The sequence below is a fragment of the Falco rusticolus genome, chromosome 9, assembly GCF_015220075.1.
Source record: "Falco rusticolus isolate bFalRus1 chromosome 9, bFalRus1.pri, whole genome shotgun sequence".
Lineage (NCBI taxonomy): Eukaryota > Metazoa > Chordata > Aves > Falconiformes > Falconidae > Falco > Falco rusticolus.
The window spans coordinates 29,190,523-29,213,243 of NC_051195.1; the positions used below are offsets into that span (position 1 = coordinate 29,190,523).

Sequence of the window (22,721 nt, forward strand, 5' to 3'; positions counted from 1 at the left end):
AGATCCCCACCTGCAGCCCATGGAGGACACCACACCAGAGCAGGTAGATGCCCACAGGGGCTGTGACCTGGTGGCAGCCCACAGTGAGCAGCTCCTGGGGGGCCAGGCTGGAGCTGGCTGGGCCTGAAGGACAGCACCCTATGGGGGGGACCCACACTGGAGCAGTGGGTGAAGAACCACAGCCTGTGGGAAGGACTCACGCTGGAGCAGTTCGTGGAGGACTGTCTCCTGTGGGAGAGACCCACGCTGGAGCAGGAGCAGAGTGTGAGGACCCTCCCCCTGCAGAGGAAGGAGCAGCAGGGACAGCTGTGATGGGCTGACCCAACCCATTCCCTGTCCCCCCGTGCTACTCCGGGGAGGCGGTAGGGAACTTGGGAGTAAAGTTAAGCCCAGGAAGAAGGGAGAAGTGTGGGGGGGAAGGTGTTTTTAAGATTTGGTTTTATTTTTCCTCGTCCTACTCTGATTTGAATGGTAATAAATTAAACTAATTTTCCCAAGTCAAATCTGTTTTGCCTGTGAAATAATTGCTGAGTGATCTCCAGGTCCTTACCTCCACCCATGAGCCTTTCGTTATATTTCCCATCCCCTGTCCAGCTGAGGAGGGCAGTGATGGAGCGGCTTTGGTGGACACCTGTATCCAGCCAGGGTCAACCCACCACAACTGTTAAAGCAGCAATTAATCCCTTTGATACTGAATGGGTTTGTAATCATGTGACCTGTTATTTAATAGAGTTCTCTGTTAACTTCCATTGTTTAATTCCTTTAGGAGTCTTGCAGCAGGCGAGGAAATTTTGCTATGCAAGCTAACTTACACAGCACTGGAGAGCTGGTGGCGAAGAATGCTTTTTAAATATAGTCAGGAAAATGATGACTTAAGCAAGTGCATTGTGGGTGAAGGGAAAACAGGGTTTGGTAGGTGAACAGTAAACAGCCTGATTGCTTTATGTTGCACTAACAGGTTTTCTGTTTCAAGTTTGACTAGTATTTTTGGAGCAAGATTTTTATAGTGTTTTACCTGGCAATAAATGCTGTATCAGTTAGGCTAGAGCAGTGTTTGATCTGTGTTAAATTGTCAGAAACTTTGAAGTGTGCACCTATCGATATTAAGTAACTATGCATATGCTCAGCATGAATACTAGCCAAGGTAACAGAAGCAATGCAAGGTTTTTTTCTCTTTAAATGTGGGGGAATCTGCAGTATCACTCACAGAAATGTGCAATAATTATTGGCAGTTTAAAGCTTTGCAATAGTGACCTGTATATATGCTGAATGCCTTTTTTTTGTAAGGTATGCCCGTTCTTCCATATGTCACAAAATGCTTAAATTGAGCAGCTTTCCCTTCATAACGTGTGGCAGCACTGTTACCTCAAATGTGTCTAGTGCTGAGATCATACTGCTAATGCTGGTTCACAAGCAACACCAGGAAAAAAGATCCTGGCCCCTTGCATGCAGGCAGAAGACTGGTGTAGTGGCTCAGAAATAGGACTCAGCCTGCAGCAGCAGTAGAGCAGGAAAGCAGCATTGCCTTCGGTCTTTGAATGGAAGAGCTAAAAAAGGAAGAATCAAATATCTTAATACAAGTAGTCATTGCTGCATTTTTGCCGATACAAGTGCAATGATAAAATGACAATTCCAGATTTCAACAGCTTTTAAATACTTGGATTGTTTCGGTGTTCGCTTGAGCAATTCTGAATCAAACAGAGCTTACAGAAATTAATTCAATCAAGTGTGGTGACTTCCTCTTTGGTATTAGTTACTTTGCAAATAGCTACAACGCATTTGACTCTTTACATCGTTTGCTTGTTTTTTCCAGGATTTTCATTTGATTATAGGTAACATTTTTTTAATGTGACCCCAGCTGTAGTTGCTGAATCTGGGAAGTTGTGCGGTCTTCCCCATCTGCTGAGTGTCTAACAACCTTGTCAGTGACAACTGAATCCATGGATGCTTTGTGTTTAAAGAGAAGGGCTGTGATAAAACACTGTCTGGGTTGCACAACTCGCAGGTTAGCCCAAGATCTGGAAGGTTTAATTGGAGGTGCGGGTTTAAGAATTGTGCAGCTTAAGCTTTGCAAAGAAACTAGCTTGAACTGTCCAAAGTTACTGCCCTGTTAGAACCAATGGACCTGTCCCGTGTGTAGTTGTGTATTAGCTATTGCAAGGAAAAAGCAGAGGCAAACCTTTAGTGCTTTTCAAAAAGTCCAGGCCTCTTTTATTCATTGCAGATCCTCTGCCACCTGTTTCATATCACGTAACTGATTTTGCCTTGTGTTTTTGTGAGAGCCTTGGAAAATACTTTAAAACTTTTAAAGCATAAAAGGTATATCAATAACAGCACTGTAAGAGTTGGGCTTTTTCTTTAAGTTGATAAGAAAACATCAGCAATTAACTTCAAAATGTTTGGTGCTCCACTGTTTTAGATTGGAGAACCGTACTTCACTTTTGAAATAGAAAATGCACTTCACTGGCCTTGCTTTCAGTCACACCCATACAAAGAACAGAGCAGAAAAAATAAATGTTGGTATAAATTACAAAACCAAAGCTTTGTCAGAGAGGTGAGCACAGCTATGTATGTCAGGTATGATAATGGGTGAGAGGGGAGTGTGGGTGTTTCAGAAAAAAATAATTTTCTACTCCTCTGTGTGAGATGGACAGTTTGTCCCCAAACATTTGTCCTTCAACAGCCAATTCACCTGAATGGGTTTTGTCCACATCTGCCTGAAATCTGGTGCAGGATAGGATGTGCAAAATAAAAGTAAAAGCAAACACACACAAAAAACCCAACCCAACGTTGCTGAAGTGCTTCTGAAAAACTCTTGGTGTAGGCAGGCAATTAAAAAATTTGCCACTTATCACAGCCCAAACAATGAGTTAATGTCCAGTTCTCCTTTAGTCCCCACTGTTGTCCGATAACTGTGAGTCCATGCACACAGGCTCGTTAAAGTGTGGCATTTTACTCTGCAGTCACAATGGATTTAATACTTGCCTGTTGTCACTAAGTCGGTTGTTAACTTGTTCAGCTCCAATAAATCACTTGCTTTTGGTCATCACCCGTTAGATAATGGGAGCAGAGCATGAGATCTGCAGACAGGGGGATGGAGGGAGTTTGGCTTTCAGGGAGGCAGGTCTGGTTAGGGGAATTAAATAAGAAAGAAGATGAGTGCACATTAAATACTTACAGCAAAGGAGTTAGATATCTATGGTGAGGTGAAGCTCTCCACTGGTCTGGAAACCAGGCACACTATCTCAGGAAAACAGAATCTTAATCAACTACAGATCCTCCAGCCTTTCAGACGTGAAACAAATACCATAACAAGAGTACCATTCATTCCACTGTAATGCTGTTTGGCTCTACAGCTTTCCTTGGCATTGAAAACCAACTTCACCTTGTCCCAAGTGATGTGTGGTGACACCTTATTGAGGACGTGGTATTCACTTGGGGTGTGGGGATGGTGTCATCAGAGTCCGTACTTTAGTCTTGGTTCTGGATTTTGGAAGGCAAGGCATTGCTTTAGTTGCTTCCATCAGGCATTTATCAACAAATATGATTCTCATTTGCACCTGTCTGATAAGAAAATATTGTGAGGTTTGCAGTAACTTCTATTTTCAGAGGATTGGACTGTAAATAGTGGGTTTTGGTCGCCATGGTAGCTGGTAGTGTCTGAAAGGTTAAAATTGTAAACACTTTCAAATCTTCGTGGCTCTGCAGGTACAGCCATATCTGACACTTGGTGTAATTAAGTTAATTAAATATCATTGTGGCGCTCAGCTTCATTTCCTTTGTGAAGTAGATTGGACCGTAGTTGGTTCTTGCTTAGGCAATGTTCCTTCTCCCCTCTCTCTTAATGTCATTTGATATCCAGCTATTTCACGACTAGATTGTATTGTTCTAACCCTTTACTCGCTCAATCCAGACTAATGCTTCAGTGCCTGCCTTTCCCTCTGGGCCTTTTGTCACAGGCACAGGTTTTACTGTGAGTCGGTAGAATAAGGTGTTATGTGACCTAAAGAGAGAAGTCGCTGTCTTGTTGCCACTGTCTGCAAACAGGGTGTTCGGGGCCACATGCGATACCTGCTGGCTCATGCCTGATGAAATGGGGTAATGAGAGTTGTTTCTGCACACTGTAGATAATATGGGGCTGATGGCAAGTGTTCACTACGTTAATTAGACTAGCAGCCATACTTACTGCCTTTTTCAGAGAGCTTTAAAAGGTCCCAGTGGGATGCTTCATAAACTTTTTAAATTTCACTGTCTGCTTGGTATGTTTGGAAGCTGATGTGTGTAGTCAATACGGCATTCTGCACTAAATGCAACATACAAGAAGCTGGACTGTCTGCTTCCTTAAACATCCTGTGATAAAATACTAATTAAGATACTAATGAGCATAAAAGTAATTTAAAATATTTAAGGTTTTGATCCTGTTTGAGGTTTTGCAATGTCTTGTGTCTCAGGAGGCCTGGATGGCAGTCTAACGTGAATTATGAAGCAATGGGTAGATGCTGACCCACTTACAGTGCTTGCAGAGAATAATATTTGCCAGAAGTTCTTTTCTGAGGGTGACTCTGCAAACCTGTCTGATAAGCCATTGTCAAATGGTTATGTACACACACCCCCCCTTGTTTTGTTTTTTTCCTTACCTTCTGGATACATTGTTGTTTGTTTTGGAGAGCAGGTTGCCTTGTACTTGAGGGACTTAAAAGTGGTCGTAGCTGAAGGGCTGTGCTTGCTGTTGAGGCAGTGTTTTTATGATATGTTTCATTGTTCTAAAACACCTGGCTACTAGGGAGTATTGTGCTGTTTGCATCAAAGAGCGCTTAGATACTGAAAGACCACAGCCTGTTTGATCTGTGGACTGTTTCTGCTTGTTTGGTACATCTTGAAGAACTTAGTCTGGACAAATGAATATATATGGGGTAAGAGGACTGGGTAACACATGCTGCAGAAAGGGTTGTTTAGACTCTGAAAAATATATTTCCATATTAATATTGTTTGTTACGGCTCTGTGCAGATATTGAGGCAAGGACCATGGCCTTAGAGCAGTAGGCACCTTCTAAAAGCCCATTTTAAGAAACCTGCTAAGGAGAGCTGCTCATTTTAGAAGCTGATTGACATTTCAAAATTGGTAACACAACTGTGGAAGCATAGCCATTGTGCCCAAAATCCCATATACTGGCATGTCACGGTCAGCTCTCACATCCTGAATGTCTTAGGCTGAGTTGCAGGTTCCTAGCACCCAGCAGCCCAAGCCCAGAGGGCAGACTCTGCATCTGTGACGTTTCCGTATTCTGTCAAACAGCACCAGTTCTGTTTGTAGGTAGAGGTGAGCAGGTATTGGATAACTGCTGCTCTCTGGAATTGAGGTGTAATGGAGGGTTGTTTTTTTTAATGCTTTCACTTTGGTAAAAGTAAACTCTCACTAGTAGCCAGGTGTTTTACAGCAATGAAATGTGCCATAAAATATGTCATTTGATCTCTCATAAATTACGTGAATGAGATGAGAAATGTATTACTTACCAAGTCTAAGATTTGTTTTAGAACAGTCAATAACAGATTAGCATAAGACTGGAAACACAGATCAGGTTGGTGCCCGGTGCTTCATTCCCAGTGCCTAGGCGATACTTTTTGCTTTGTCATTCATATCACTTCAACTAGCAGTGCCATCGGTTATGTATACTTAAAGAATTTTGATACCTACTTATTGTGAAAAGGGAACAGAAATGCATCTAGACTAGTTTCCAGTGATCACTGGCTGTGTGAAAATATGTGAGTGGATAAATTTCCATAGTTGTAGTGTCCAGTGAGGTTGTGCGACTGTCCCAAAAGAGTTAATTGCTCACCCACTAGGACTGACTTAGTCAAGAAGTCATTTAAGTGTGAGCATGGAGGTATTTGGTTTGCTTGGCTTAAATCATAGAATGGTTTGGGTTGGAAGGGACCCTAAAGATCATTTGTTTCCAACCCCGCTGCCATGGATAGGGACACCTTCCACTAGACAAGGTGGACATGATGTATAAAGATAAAATCAGCATATCTTGCAAGCCGTGATGGTATCAGGTTAGTATCCAGCAAACAAGTGGAAAGAGGCACTGTGGAGCTGCATGGCGGATCAGAAAGCACATCCTCTGCTGCTGCCCTTGCAGAGTGAGCCTTGGTAAAACTATGCCAAAAATTGAGGGATGCTCAGTTGGGGTGTGTGCACTCTTTTGTCTTTCCTTATTAAATAAATAGACCGTGTATCTCCCCCTGCCATGGAGCCTGTCATCGCAATCAATAGGTTTCAGTATGGCAGAACTGAACAGGTGTAGCACGCTTGTATCTTCTGTGAAATTGCAGCAGTGCTGACTCGGATATTTTCTGTGAGCTGTAAAGCAAGCGCTTTTGACTAAAATATCCTTTTGTCTTGGATTCTTCCCTGCAGTTTATTATTGTGTCTGGAAGATGCCTCCCACTGTGAGTTGTGGACTTTCAGCTTAATGTCAGTACTCATTAAACTGTAGGAGCAGAAAAAATTTAACAGACTGGAGCTAAACCACGGTAGAAGGAAGAATTTAGTGCACCATTCCAGGGGGTTTGCTTGCTTTTAATTGATGCACACAGCTTAGGTATGGCAGGTATGTGTACTTTATAGCAGTGCCTCATGGACATGTGTTATTAATCTAAACCCTCTCACCTCCTGCCAGGTGGGGCTGTACATGCGGAGTAACTCAATCTAATTGTTGCAGGCACTGAACAGATGGGGTTTTATTGTCTTGAGTGCTGGAAGTGCGTAAGAGAGCAATGCCAGCAGGATCCTTGCCCCAAACAGCAGCTTGCTGAGACACAGCTTGCTGCAGGAAGGCTGGCTTGTGGCTGGGAGTTTGCACAGGTCTCCAGCAGCCACGATCGTGATGGCATGAATGAGGGAAGGGGATAGGTGGTTTGTGTTCATTTTGGTCTCTGTGTTATGTGTAATTTACTTGCTGCCTTGTGCTTGAGCAGTTTCCAACATACCACATAGTAAAACATTCTGAGGTTTTTTCACCTTGTTGGTTTAAAACACTTTGTGGAGGTGATTGTTCTTAATCCCATTTTATAAAGGGAGAGGGAACTAGCGTGGCAAATCAGAGAAACTGGTAATTTATTGATTCCTGTTCCTGAACAATAACCACTGTACCTCAGGTCTCTTGTCTTATCACACTCCACTTCATAAAGCTGCTTTACTACAGCTACATCCTTTCCTGCTTCTGCCTGTTCCTAGCCTTTGTGGCACTATAAACTTAGTGCGTGCTGAGTATTTATCCATCTAAGATACTGTCAGTTTTTATTGCCAAGGGAAAGTGAACCGGCTGCCTTTGCCGTGCATTCAGCTTTACTCAATGAAGACAGAGGTGTGCCCACTGCTGCCCAGTGCACCGCACAGGCATGAGCATTCAGCTGAGAAGATGAAGTGTGTATAAAGTCACCCTTTGTTTCCTGTGAAGGACTACCAGCGAAATGTTGCTGCTTATCTGCTCCACTGTAACAGGATGTAGGAGGAAGCGAGCTTGTGGTGCTGCTTTTATTGTACAAGAAATGTTTGTGTATCCACAAGAATGTTTTTATGCCAGGCACTGCATACCAGACCAGTAAAGTAGGCGCAAAGACCAGGTTCATGCAGTGAATGATGGCTCAGCATTCCCATCTTTGTAATAAGCTTTGCAACCTTTTTGTTCTTCCTTTAGCCCTCTTTCAGCACCTCCAGAGTGCTTAATTTCACTACTCAGGACAAGAGGACAGTGTTGTCTTATGGGACTCTGGAAATGTAGCTGCTGTCAAGCAAGAGTTGGTATTAGACAGCTCATCTGCAATAACTTGATGGGGAGATTTTGGAGGTCAGAGAAAACATGCTGAAGAAGTGCTGCCAGCCTGAGCATAGTGATTTTGCTTTCCCTGCACACTGGACTCAGACCAGCTTGTTGTGAAGTTAAGGCTGGCAGGGTGGTGTTCCTTGCCATGGTGGGTGCACATGGGCTGGAAGATGCTAGGAATTACGAGATCAGTAGCTTAGTGTTGCTGATGCGTTTCACTTCTCACATGTGATGTTACAACTAGTAGCAAATTAAATTGAGGAATCTATTCAATCTTTTCCTTCTATGCATGCCATATTGGTTTTCATAGGAACCCTTTCCTGTCAGCAGACTCTGAATCTGCGGAACTTTTACTCTGAGCTTCTCTGAAGGACGGCACTGGTTGTTTCTGTTATTCAAGGAGTACCTCTAGGTAGTTTTTAAAGATTTTTATAGAAACAATTTTTTAAATGCTACTTCCTGGCTGGAGAGCTACTACAGCTGCTGCAGAAGCAAGCCCTGTTGCAGTGAAGACAGCAAGGGGGGAATGCAACTCACCTGAAGGTATACCTTCTCTCACCATAGCTCAAGGTGAGAGCTGCAGTGGAGTTGTCCCCATTTTAGGGAAAAAACCAAACAACTAATAGGGCCCGCATGGAGATACCCCTGCTTCTCACCCTTCAGCCTGTGTGTTTTGGGGAGAGGAAGGGGCTAGTAGCAGTCAGTTCAGGACTGGCCAATTATTGCAGCCTCAAGAACAGCCAAAGTAGAAACTTTCCACCAGTCAAGAGTTTTCCAGTTAACAGGGGACAGACTACGCTAGGGTCAGTTGCTGTTACTCCGATCATCTTTGTTCTGCAGTCTTTTCACCTCTGTTTTTCTTGATCCTGTCTGCCCTTTAGTCTCCTTTTTCCCAGTTCTGTACTTCTTCCTTCAGTATTCTTTCTGTCCTTGGTTTATTGCTAACCGAAATCTTTTGTGACACTCGGTAAGTAACAGCACTGTCGGGTTTTCTATTGCCACCGCTGTTCTCTGAGCTTTCCCTGTTCCCTTGCATTTGAGATCATTAGCTCTCTGGGATAAAGGCTTTCCACTGCTCTGTATTTGTACAATACCTTTTACAGCAGGGACCTGTTTTTATTGTCTAATAACATGATTAATACAGCTAGTACAAATAAATGATTCATTGGCACTTAGGTTCCTAAATGAGGGTGGAAACTTTGTATTTTTCCTGCAATCATTCTCTTCTTCCCAAAGGAATAAACAAATGCAACAAATATGCAATAAATGCATAAATACATAAATGCAAGTGTCCTAGGTTGTTCATCCCGAGGAAAATACAGGTTTGTTCGTATGTGTCTCTACATGGCTTCTGGGATCATGGTGTCTGGGTAGCTTGCTCTGTGAAGAGGAGCATGAAGAGGTCCTGGGAGATGTGTGTTTTTCTGAGAGCACTGGTATGCTAGTCTGTAAATAACTGTCACTGGGAGATTAAGGAATAAAGAATGTGGAGATCAATTGTGGCCTGCCTTTGAGTATTGACCATTAACCTCAAGACAACCTGCTGGGAGCCAGTTTTTAATTTCTGAACCACTGTTTCACTTTCTGCCTGTTCAGCATCCTTCCCGTGTTCAGTGACAGTCTCCTCTTGCCAGCTGACTGCTGAACTGTGGGTCTGTCAGAGGCGGCAGCATTTCTGAAGTGGTATCTCTCCATACATCTCTTAGTCTGTAGAGAATTGTGTCCCGAAAGCACTCTGAAACTTGTATAACAAATGATAGCCAGCCCCACTGAGGGACTTTGTGGTGTAGAAATAGGTAAGTGTACACACTATCAGCTAGTTGGGAGCTGTAGTGTTCTTTCAGTTGACTCTTTACCATTTCCTTGCTTTACAAACGCACTAAAGATGCAAGTGCTTCATAAATACCAAACACAAGGTTTTTATTTATATTTTTTTCTTTTTTTCTTTCATGATTGATATGAAGCTCTCGGAAGAGCACAGCATATCACACATCTTTTCCAAGTGATTTAACCACTCCCTTCCCTCTCCCCAAAGGTACTGGCTGATATCCCAATAATCAAGGCAATCACAGTGTAAAAATAAAACATTGCAAGGACTCAGATGTTACATTCTGGTGTGTGAACTAATGATGGCAAAGCCGCTGTTCTATCGTCCATAAGGGGGAGACTGTGCTTAAAAGCTCGGGTCCCTTCTTGTCTCTAAGATCAAATGCCTGTGGAGTGACAGCTTTGCAAAGTCAAATTCCAGCTGTTACTCAGTAGCCCAGGAGGCCAGTTGCCTCAAAGTATGACCCAGGGACAAGATGGATTTTGAGAGATGGAAGAGAAGTAGAGGCATATCAGAGCAGCTGATGCAGAAAGGTGCTGCTTCTGCATCGCAGCTTGGGCTGGGTAGTGATGGAATTTCTCTTAGCAGATCTGTGAGGAGGAGCTGTACCATGTGCAGAGCCTGGCCTTGGTGTAGCTTATGCTGGGCAGTAAGGAGCTGGCTACACAGAGCCAGGGTTCAATCCAAGCTCTTTATGCTTCTCTGCCCCAGGCTGGCTGCAGGTTCAGGAAAACAGCTCTGTAGAGAGTCGGGTTGGGAAGGAATTATTTGTAGTGAAAGAGCTCAGTTAAATTGAACAGGTGAACGTCGTCTTCTGGTTGCTGAGGAGTTGTCTCCATTTGCCTTTAGGGAAATGAGGAAGGAGACTTGAATTTTTTCTCTTCCTTAATGTCTGTTGATTCTTGCTGCAGCAGCAGCTGGTTGCTGGTTCTGCTTTCCCTGGGTGAATCCCAGCTGTGATTGCAGGTGCCGCTCCACTAGCTCAGATCCGAGCAGGGACTTGTAAGCAGGCAGCCCATGTTCAAGTGCTTCACAGCAGTGGATACAAATGAATGCTAAATCTGTTCCCTGGTAAATGTTGGAACCATGTGAGTGCACTGAACCCCTCTGAGCTGCCAAACCTTCTGTCAAGCCAGAAGTGAAGTTGTAAGTCTGTGTTCCCTTTTCTTTCAGTAGCTTGTAGTATGTCCTGTAGGAGTGTAAATATAACTCCAGCCAGGCATGAAACATGCAACTTGAAAGCCACCGTGTTTGAGAAGCTGTGTAATGGAGAGTGTGATTGTGACTTACAGGAGCTGCTTCTCTGGTTGGATTAAAATGGGAAGAGTCTGGTGTGTTGGTGAGGTGTGTGGCTGGGGATGTTGCAGTGAATCTGCAAGTTCTCTTTGGTGGTGGTGGTTGTTTTGGTTTTTTTCACTCTTCTCCTACTCCCTACACCTTGCACACTGTTTTTCTTTATCTATGTATTTAAAGAAGTAAGGATGCTTCCAGGTGGGTTTTCTTTCTACTAGTTCTGATTGGTACTACTGAATAGCGTTTATTCCTGGACCCCAGCACAGCTCTTAGCTGTGATGAGATCTGGAGAAAACAGCTGAAAGCCCTTCTGCAGGGGGAGGTGTGGGGAGGAGGGAACCCATTAGAGTACAACAAAGGGAGCTGGAGTGAATTTTCATGCTGATGAATATGACAGTGAAAGCCCTGACTGCTGCTGCGGTGTAATTTGGCTGAGCAAGTGCTCTCCAGGCACCATCAGCACGCATCTGTGCTGAGCACTGACATGGGCTGTTCCCGTGATGAGCGTTTACCTCAGCAGTGGGTCTCGTGAGTAATAGCCCAACTAGACCAGTTGCAAACCCTAGCTCAGGGAGACTTTACTGTCTTGCTATTTGTCTTTTCAGCTGCACCTGACAAGCAGAGGAGAGCCAGAGGAAATACTCCAGCTGCAGTTGGAGTTTCCCCCCCCATTTACTGTTTTACTTTCAATTTTAGATTTCTCACCCCTGCTCTAGATTCACCTAGAAGGGAAGGGAGGTATGTTGGTGCAGGCAGTGAGAGAAATGAGGCAGAGAAGCAGGAGTTATCAGCATTACTGCTGCTGTGTTTGGGACACTGGCATTAAGTTACCTCTAGGGATCTAAATTGGGACTGAGGTCTAAAGTCATCATGGGAAGAAGCTAAAGCAGTGGCTGCAGTGATGGACAACTACAACATTTTAAACATAGCAGAGATCCAAAGCAATAAAACGTCAGCTTCAACACATCAGGCAGCAAAGTTCCATAGAGCAAACTGTTGGGTGATACTGATTTTGGAAGGGATAAAGAGATGCAGTTCCTGAGCAGGATGGGGCAGCAATGGCCAGGTGTGCTGTGTCTGCTGGAACGCTGAGCAATTTGCAGCCTGTTCCCAGCAAGGCAGCGATTCCCTCTGCCAGAGCGGTGGGCACAGCCCTGTACCTGCTGGGACGAGCGCACCCATGCTTAGGGCAGTGCCTGTGCCTGCAGTTTCCAGTGAGCCTGTGAGTGAATCTGCATTGGCCTCTCAGCAGGGAGCATGCCTTCGGCAGAGCAGGCAATAGAGTGGTGAGGGAGAAACTATTTCTTTCCACCTGCAGGTTCCACCTGCGCTGAGTCAGGCTGGTGGTGAATTTCTGCTGCATTCCTAAGCTGTTCCTGAGACCTCTGAAAATTTCCCTCCTTTGTTTCAGAGCCATCATCAATCACTTCAACCCGAAGATAGAGTCTTACGCTGCAGTGAATCACATATCACAGCTCTCTGAGGATCAGGTAAGCCAGGCGTGCAATGACCTCTTTCATATTGACCTCTGGAATATAGGTGTTTAGGAGTGTGTTGTGCTCACTGATGATGTGGCAGCAGTGTGTGGGGTGAAAGCAGAACTCTTGTTCAGATGTGTTCAGATGTGCGTGAGAGGAAGCCTTGGCTTAGCCAATTTTACCGTTGCGTACAGGCATCTTGGTCCAGCAAATGCTGAAAGATGGTTACAAACAATGAAAATAGGCAGCATTTTCAGCACGTGTGGTTGGGGACTGTTGAGGGTGCTGGTGTTTAGAATGGGGCAGGAAGTTTTTGGCAGAGAATTGTTGGGCTAGCTTGATTTTCTGTGATAGTGGGGGATGAGAACTGAGGCAACAGCTGGTAGAAATTTTCTAGTGTAATTGACTTCAGTTGTGTTAGATTTTGAAAAGATAAGGTTTTTAATGAAGAGGGTGATAGGGTTGGGTTTCCCTTCCTTAATTTAGCCTGATATGCTCTCTTCATGTCCTGCTTGTATTGCATAAATGTGTAAATGGCTTTTTGAAAATAGGCTACTGTGTGTGGTCTCAGGAACGGAGGAGATGGCCTGTTTCCCAAAATAAAATATTGGGATTATATGTTCATCATTCTTGGAGAGGTAAATGACTCTGCAGGAGCCTGTGGTGGACAAAATATGGAACTGCTGTGTGAACTGGGGGCATCATCCCAGACACAGCTGTGTCAACATCTCTGGACCTTCCAGAGAAAATACTTTGTATGCAGTCTAGACCAGACCTCATTTGAGTCACCTTAGATCACTCCTTCTACTCGATGGGATCCCTCACTCGTGCCTATTAAAAGGTCCTGAGCGTCTCTTGCTCTGCAACTCATTTCTCTTTCTGTCCATATCTTTACTTATTGCTTGTTGATACCCTTCCATACTTCCTACTAACCTTTTCATTTATTACCCTACTTGATCTGTAATATGTCACACCCCAAAGTCTCGGGTTGAATGCTGTACTGGTGCAGTGGGGGGAAAAAGTGTGGACCTTACTGCTTTTCATTCTCTTCTTGATATAACTGGATAGAAGATGACTGGTTTTAATTTACTGATTTATTTTTTTTTTCTGCATTGTTCTGCCTCAGAGAGTCACTGTACCTACAGCTGTGCTTGGTGGTGGTTCCTGTTAGCAGTCCTCATTCATTGAGGATGCACTGATTGCCATCAACCCAGGCCCCTAAAAAAGAAAAGCCTTTGATAGCCCAATTTAAAACTGGAGGCTTGGATAGAGGGGAATGTTGTGTAGTCTTTGGGTTAGTCTGAGGAAAGAGATGAGCTTTTCACAGTCAGGTCTGTGTAGTATTCATCCCCCAGCAGTTCAGGGAGGTCAGGTTAAATCCTTTCTTCCGTGTGTGTTATTCTTTAAATAAAATCTCTAGGAGCAAGCAGATAATGAAATCAGTGCTGATGCATGGAGCATTTTGAGAAAGATGATTAGGAAGTTGAAAGACAGTTAGATGTCTCTTTTCTTGTCTCCCTTCATGCTTTCTCTTCAACATAAGGAGAACATCAAACAAAGCAAAGCAATAATAGGCCCTGGTGAACTGCAAAGAAATGACAGAGATGTCACTGTGGTGAGGGACTGTATGGTCTCTTTGAGGGCGTTTAGTCAGAGCTCTGCAATTTACTGCACAAGGAGGAGAGGGATGGAGACTTCTTGCCTCCACTTTCAATTATGCCAGTGAGCTCAGGTCTGTGTGTTGCACTGTGATTTCCCCTCTGTCAGAAGCCGTCCCATGTGGTAAGTACGTGAGAGGTAATGGTGGATGCCAGAGATCAAGACCAGGGTCTGGCTTTTGTGGGGTAACAGAATTTGTTGTTTTCATTCTGTGTTAGCTGTTCAGCATGGGGCGGGGTGGGGGGGAGTCAATCTTGCTTTTTGTCTGCTGCAGTGTCTCTTTGTTGTGGTTTTTTTTTTTCTTTGAGCTGTACCTTTTGTTTTTACATGCGTGTTCACTTAATTCCCCTTCTCTCCATAAACATTTTCTACACAAAATACACCCTTCTTTATAGCCCTGGTTTTTGAAGTGTACCATATTGAAATATTTCATGCTTGCATTTAACTTGTTTATCCACAGGCAGATACTACATTTGAGGGTGGTCATTCTCTGAGTTGTTTGAGTAGTTTCAGGAGACTGGTATTTCTTTATTGAGAACATTTGTTTTTACAATTTTGAGAATCGAACTTTTCTTTTAATCAAGATTTCCTTCCCAGATACTAGCCTTTGGCCAGATTCTCATATGGCTGCTCATACTTCTCTGTGGTATCTGAGCATCTCCTATTAATCAGGCGGGCACGGCTTTGACATAGCTCTATCTGAGGGGAGATTTCCAGCTGCTGCGAGTTGCTTCCAATTCACTTGAACCTAATCAGCCTGCAGACTCTTACTTGAGCCTGTGTCAAACTTACTGTGCTGCCCCCTGACTATTCTGGCACCCTGTTCGTGTGTTAGATGATTTTTTTATTATTTTATTTTTGTATTTTTAATATCCTTAAAAGTAGCTGAGTAATCGGCTGAAAGAGATTTCGCTCTATCTTTTTCTTTTTCTAATCCTATTGAAAGCTTTATTACCTTGTTAATCACTAACGTCCATTTATTACCATTCTCAGTCTGTCATCTCATTGCTTTCTCCTTTTTTATTTATAAGCATTAATGTCAACGTTATTATATGCTGAGGGGATTTGTAGGCCCTTGAAACTGATGGCCATGGGATTGTTTTAAGGGTAGACTGTTAAGACCACTGCACATCTTCAGCCCTAAAGATCTCCAGAAACTGCAGGGAATATCCAGACCTGTGCTGTAGGCAGGCTTATTTGCAAGACTTCATGGTACTGCTTTGCTGACAGTTGTGGGGTTTATCCAGTGTTTAGGTCAGAAATAGTGGGAAGCGACCTTTTTCTTTCCATATTCTTTTGAGTGAAGAGTGGGAGATTCCAAGGGGCAAGCAGATGCCAGGGATTTGATGATGAGTCATCTTAGTCTATAAACATCATGTGATCCTGGCCAGTGCCATTCTGCAGAGGGTCTATTTGCCAAAGCAAATGCATAATCCTTCCTAGTCGTCAGCTATTTTGACCTTGCTGTAGTTCCTCGCCATGAAACAGGAAGTGTCTTAGCCAGTTACTGGCGTCTTCCCTCACTTGCTAATTCGTTAAACCTGACTTCAGTGTTAATTTGTGTTTTTGTGGTATTCTGCCTCTCAACGTGTTTGGCACCTGCCTGCATGTCCTTTAAGGAACTGAAAGATGCTACACAGTCGAAAAGATAGGGCTGGCCATTAACTGCCAGTGTAGTTTTAGCTCTTCCATGCAAGTGATTATTCCCACGTCTTCAAAGATGGTTTGGTCCCTTCACAAGTCAAAGGGCAAAATAGCCGCCTGTGAAATGAATTCATAGGCTTATCTGTACTTTCCAGATGACTGGACTGCCTTGTAGCTAATACATTGGAGGCAGTAGACTTTCTCTGTGCCATATCTGATCGGAGAAGCTCCCGGCATGTTTTCTAGTGGAAGCAGTTGCAGAGAACAGGGTCAAGGCAGTGAGTAAACAGAACACAAGTTGGTCCAGAAGGGCAAACGCAGACAGAACAGAAAGACTGAGAACACAGGGCATGAACGATCTGGATGGGGTCTCACATCTGCCTTTTCTGGATGTGAAAGAGCAGCTGCTAGTAAGAAGGCAAACTCTCTGCCTGATGGTGATATAACACAATTATTGTAGAGAGGCTGTAGTGAGAGGAACCCAGTACTTTTGCTGAAGTCTCCTCTGAACAGGAAATTCTTGTGGTGCCTTGCATGCCAAGCAAGTCTTGTGCCAGTGAAGGTCGCATTTTCTCTTTGGCACTTGTTCTCTCTCAGATTTCTGCCCTAAGGGTCTTAAAATTGAGATGGCAGACATAGGACTGATGATGCTTGCTAGTCAGGAACATTCATGTGCTTTTTCTAATAGAAGCCCCTTTCTTCCCAGGTGTAGTAGGGATGCTAGGTAGCTCTGGTTTGGAGGTGAAGTTCAGTGTGAAAGACTGTTGCGAACACCTGTACTGTGTGTACTAGTCTGGCAACTGCAGGTGAAAAGTGCTGGGAGCCAGAACAGATTGTGATAGAAAAACAGGACAACAGTATCGCTTTTGAAATTGAGACAAATGAGTGTAATACTTGGGTTGTTCCACACTGTTATACCTTTATAACTCAGGTAGCTGCAATCCAGTTTGTTCAGGCAATCTCACAAAGCCATTTCCCTTTTCTTGAGGTCATACCTCAGATGCTGAATGCTGCTCCCTGACCTGCCAGCCCCATGCCCTTTTGTTACCTTGTGGGGCTTTGAGGGAACTAACCTGAAGTGCAGCTCACGAAGGCTCCACCAGTGACTTGCACAGAAAGTCAGAAAAGGGTGCAGTTGGCTTTAGATGCCCTAAAGTATTCTAATTCTGAACGATTGATGTCACTGTTTATTCAACTTGTTCTGGTTTCCACAGCAAAACTACTGGCAGCTACCAAATGCTTTGTTGGTTTTTAGCGCTGCTGGCAGTGGCGTTGAAAGCCTGTTGGCATGTGTATGGTATTTTTAAAATGCTGAATACCGTCAGTGCTAGGTACTACTACAAAAAATTCCCCCTAATCTCTTATGTGAATATAACATGTTGTGAGGGCTCCAGAAATACTTCAAAATGGCTTTGGCATAATGCTTCTTCACTTCTGAAATGAAATGCAGTGAGCTTTGGGGTAGGAAGTATCAAGCTTGCTAGTGCCATATTGCTCGCAGTAGGAGGAATGTGAAACTCCAGCTGAGGGGTCACCAAGGCAAAGCCCTAATTTAAAGTCATCACATCTTTGCAAATGAGGCAGGGATGCTGGATTTCATGGTCTCATTACTGACACCTACTCATGATTAATGGCTTGAAAACAGATTTTATTGTTTAAATAGAAAAAGCTGAGCTGCACTAGGTGAAATTGGAATCCCAGGTTTAAAAGGATCTACATAAAAAGTCTTTTATATAGATCCTTTTGGGATCTGGAGTTGGCTAATTGCTGGTTTGCCTAGCTGGTGGGGGTGGGGCAAGTTAGAGATCTATCCTTTTTACTTCTTTTGGTTTTGGTTTATTTTGTTTAGCAGAGAAATATCCCTGCAATTTACTAGTGCCTCAGACTGCTTTACGCAGTGTGCCAGACTGAACGGGTCTGAAGAGGCTTCAAGGACTTGATCAGCTTTGCTACAAGGAGATTTGACTCTGGAGGTGAGCTTTGGAGCAGTGACTTTGTGCTGTGTAGTGCCTTTTATTAACACGCAGAATACAATAAACTGTGTGTCATTGGAGGAGGGGGAACAACGTACGGTAAGTGTTAGAGGGACAGAAGAAGGGTTTTGTTTTTAAAAACATCTGCTGCTGGAGAGATGTAACCCTGTTCCAAATCCAGTCCCAGGAACCCCAACGAGAAATGGGAGAAATCCTTCAATTCCCTCTCAGGTTTGACACAAAGGTGCCCAGACGTCCTGCCTGTTGCCACTAGTGGCAGTCACCTGCTCTGTGCCTCTTGGAGGCAGCAGCCAGTGTGACCCTGCATCACCTTGGCTGCTCCCGGAGCAGAGGACTCTTTCTACCCTTTGGTGCATTGCAAGTGCTAAGGCATGCCTGGCTGCTGCCACTTCTGTGAGCTGTCCTCTTGGGCAGATTTGGGACTGCCTCAAAGTACAAACTGGTTACAAAATAAGGCCATTAAACTTCAAAGCAAGGCTTGCCTTCCATTCTCACAGCTGTTTTCATAGCCTTGCCTGGCTGTCAGTAGTGCTACAGGACTGATAAGGGCCTGAAGACTGCTGTAGTGCAGGTGACCGCTGAATGCTGGGGACTTGGTTTAGAACTGCCTTCTGGAGCTGTTACTCTCTGCAGGCTGCTACTGGGTAAAGTCTCCTGGAGCTAGAAAAGTTTCTGTGCTGGGGCTACAGAAGCAACACCTGGGGATGTGAGTTATGAGCCAAGCCTGATTCCCTACGGGGAGTGTGCTGAGCAAGAGCCGTACATTTGCTGTGGAGACAAGCTGATGTTGATCTAGTTCCAGTGTTTGTCCTTGCCCCTGGTGAGTGTGTTTCAAAAAACACTTCGGATGCTTTGCAGAGTTGTTATATATATGGTGCTTAACTAAACCTGGAAAAGGGGCTGTGGGTAGCTAGAGGAAGGGGCTGTGCACCAGCGTCTGACCTCCTTCCTAGCTGTTGCTGTGCTGCCTTGAGCAAACCTTGAGCCCTGTGTCCTCCTGAGTGAGAGGGCAGCTGGTGTGGAGCCCTTGGGAAGCCAGGCAGCATTTGAAGTGCTGTGTGATCTGCTGGGCAAGGCTGCTGTGGAAGTGCAAAGCAGTGTTACAGGTTCCTGTCATTGTTAAGCGCCTGTATAGGGCAGGGAAAGCTCCGCAGAGGATTGCAACAGAATGATCAAAACAGTCTGCATTTATAAAGATTAAATTACAACTTTGCACATCTACGATTAAAGGAGGAGCTGTCAATGGCTGGCTTGTGTGAACGCACAATTCAATTTGCATTTTGTAAAACTTCAGATTGGGAAGGTTTTTTAATCCCCTGTGAAACAGGAACAATAGAGGCCGGCTGTTGCCAGGTGCATAATGCGTATAGACACCATGCAAACTTCTTTCGTTATCTTCTGTAAAGCTGGATTTATAGCAGTATACCTTGTTGCTCTGGTCCTGAGCTCCACCTTAAGCTTCCTTACACTCGGTCATCGCTCTGCTTGGGAGTCCTAAAAGTAGACAGACTATAGCCTGCTGTGCCAGTTACAGACAGCGATGTGGCTGTGCGAAATCGTTCCTGGAGTCAAACTCCTCTCGCACAAAAGGGAACAGGCTTTGCACCGACTGCCAGCCATGCTCATTCTGGGGCTTCTTTAGGATAAAACTCCTGCCTTCAGAGACTGCCACTCTTCCTTCTCTCTTGTAGTATCCTGCTGGAACAGATTGTTTTTCTGCTTTCTTCCTCTGGATCCTCTAGCTGGAGCTGCAGCTGTTTCCCAAAAGTGACAAATTGGGTCATTGCTCTGATTTCAGAGTGGGAAGCAAATTGAGCTTTGCAGTCTCCATGCCTCCCAGAGCAGGAGAGTAAATGCTGCTGAGCCTAAAGGTGCCACACCTGAACAGAGCTCCAGCCAGCTGGAAGAGTTGGGGTTTTGGCTCTCTAACACTTGGCATTTGGATGTTAAGACAGTAAGTTCAAATTTGTTGTCTGTGGTAGGGAGCTCAAAGGCAAACCTTTTAGTAGAAGAGAAGATGGCATCTCTGATGTGTGTCACTCTTCCTGTCTTCATGGGAGATCAGAGGCAGGCAGTGGGATTGCTCAGGGAGCTGAGGTGTGTCATTCAAAGACAGCAAGTGGTGCAGGGGGGATTGATGTCCAGAGAGATGGAACTGGGGAGGGTGGTTCTGCATCAGCCAAGTCCTAGGAGCTATGAATCAATTCCACTGCCTTAGAGGGCACTTGGATTCCCCCATGGCTCAGTTAAGGCACAAATAAGCTCCTGGGGAGCTACGTATTGCTAGCAGCACATGCTGTTTCAGCAACAGCATCTTCCTCATAGCTGGCATGAATATAGGCCTGTGGAAGGGTAGCAATTCATAGCCCTGTGCTTGCTTTCACCTGAGCACCTGTTCATAGGAGTTCCTCTTTCACTTTTGCCAAACCATGGATATATGTTCTCCATCAATAACTGCTTCACAGCAAGAACTGCTAACAGGGAAAGTACATTCTAGTCTTCCAGACAAGAAGCTGATGAATTGGCCTGGACCGTTTCCTGAAAGTATGTAGGATTTCTGAAATAAGCTGATGTGACCCAGCAACCATCACTTGCATCAATATTAATTGGTGTGTCACAGGTACATCAGTGTTAGTTTAAAATAGGAAGCGTTTTTCTTCCATGAAAACACAGGTCAGTTAGGACGACCTTTGGCAGTAAGAGAATAAGTATGAAAAACCTGCTGCTATATCCTTAACATTTGGAGAGCAGGGTAGTTTCTTGCAGACTGACATCTAATGTTTCCAGTAGCCCTTGCGATGTGCCTTAACCTCCGAGTTGAAAACTTTGCTATTAAGTCTTACTGTGTGGAGAACCCCAGTAATGAAATGTTGCGCTTGAGGCTTATTTGTGCACAAAACCCATCTTGGTTTCCCAAGTGTGTTTTCTTCAGCAGTTGTAATTTGGCAGGCTGCATTTGTTTCTGAGTTGGATGTAAAGACACATACAGAACGCTGTTGAAATCTTATTCTTGGACTTCCTGACTTCTCAGAAGGTGCTGGGTTCGGGTTCTCCTGTGTAGAAGCCATAGAGGTGGAGAAGTTCTTGAGTGCTTCTTTCACTTGTAATTGCATGAGTGAGCTTCTGTCCTACTAATGGACCGATTGCATCTCTGAGACTATGACAGCTGCTTGTAGTGAAATGTGATGACAGAGAAGGGCACGGCATCTTTTTGGCAATGAGATTTAGCATCAGGGAGCTGGCATGACGTGGCTAGCTAACTGTTCTTTGGGCGCTTTGGCTTCAGGAAGGTCTGTACTATCTATTGCAGACCAAACTAAGCTGTCCTGAAGCCCTATGAGCATGTTTAACGTAGTAGAAAGCTGGGATTAATAGTATCATGGTGGTACTGTGAGAATTTATTTCTCTGAGCGTTGCTATCAGCTCCCCTGTGGTTTTGTTAACGTAACATCCTCATAGGTCAGCTCAGGAAGTGAGGGATAGGTGAGGGGACAGGGAGGTGGATTGAATGGCAGAACTTAGAGGGTTGCGATCAGCAGTGCGGAGTCCAGCTGGCGGCCTGTAGCCAGCGGTGTTCCCTGAGCATCAGTGCTGGATCTGGTCCTGTCCAACTTATTCATCGATGACCTGGATGAAGGGACTGAGTGTGCCCTCAGCAAGTTTGCTGGTGATACAAAACTGGGAGGAGTGGCTGATACACCAGAAGGCTGCGCTGCCGTTCAGTGAGATCTGGACAGGCTGGAGAGCTGGGTGAAGAGAAACCTCCTGAAGTTCAATGAAGGCAAGTGTAAGGTCCTGCACCTTGGGAGGAACAACCCCATGCACCGTACAGGCTAGGGGTTGACCTGCTGGAAGGCAGCTCTGCAGAGAAGGACCTGGGAGTTCTCGTGGACAGCAAGTTGCCTGTGAGCCAGCAGCATGCCCCGGTGGCCAAAGTGGCCAGTGGGCATGGCTAGAAGGTTGAGAGACATGATAGACATGATCCTCCTCCTCTATTCTGCCCTGGTGAGGCCACATCTGCCGTGCTGTGTCCAGTTCTGGGCTCCCCAGTCCAAGAGAGACAGGGAACTACTGGAGAGGGTCCACTGGAGGGCTGTGAAGATGATGAGGGGAGCAAAGCACTTCCCTTATGAGGGAAAGCTGAAAGAGCTGGGCCTGCGCAGCCTGGGGAAGACCATCAACACATACAAATATCTTGAGGACAACCACCAAGAGGATGGGGCCAAGCTCTTCTCAGTGGTACTCAGTGACAGGACAAGGGGCAACGGGCACGAACTGCAGCACAGGAAGTTCCAGCTGAATATGAGGAAGAACTTCTGTACCTTGAAGGTGACAGAGCACTGGGACAGGCTGCCCAGAGAGGCTGTGGAGTTTCTGTCTCTGGAGATATCCAAACCCCACTGGGATGTGATCCTGCTCTAGCAGAGGGGATTGGGCTAGATGATCTCCAGAGGTCCCTTCCAGCCCCAGCCATTCTGTGATACTTCTTCCGCAACATCTGTGAATCAAACCATTGCTCGTCCTGCAAATAAGACACCAGCCTTCTGACTTAGACATTGCATTGTCCTTTGCAGCCTTCTTCCAGTTCTGTGAAAATTAATGTACCAAACCTGGGACAAATCAATCCATAGGTGAAGATGGAGGTCACGCAGAGCCTACCCTGAGATGTGTCTTACAGCAGTTTTCCTTCCAGGTGTTTAAAGGAAGAGTGTGCTCAGCTAGCTAATGACTGAGTCTCCCTTTCCAGTCCTCTTCTGCACTAGAAATACCTATACTCCTACCCAAACCCAGATACTGGCCTTTACTCGACTGTGTCATATTGGTGGTTTGCTGGAGTGAGGCATCTGTCCAACTTGCATGAAACTTTACCTGTTACTGACCCCTGAGGTTTATCAGTAATTTTATGTAACAGGATGTTAACACAGAGCATGGATCTAGATGGAGTTTCATGTGACAGTATCTGCAAGTGGTTTTTTGTCCCTTTCATTTCCTAAAAAAA

The 22,721-nt window shown here is 44.8% G+C and overlaps 1 protein-coding gene across 3 annotated transcripts in view; it reads left to right on the forward strand.

The window, feature by feature from the left end:
* The window catches only part of ARMH3 (armadillo like helical domain containing 3), a 128,719-nt gene that overhangs the window by 81,186 nt on the left and 24,812 nt on the right, over nucleotides 1-22,721 (forward strand). For all 3 annotated transcript variants that reach the window (XM_037400592.1, XM_037400589.1, XM_037400593.1), the window contains one exon: nucleotides 12,359-12,437. In XM_037400592.1, coding sequence (XP_037256489.1) covers nucleotides 12,359-12,437 — 79 coding nt within the window. The remainder of the gene's footprint in view (nucleotides 1-12,358; nucleotides 12,438-22,721) is intronic.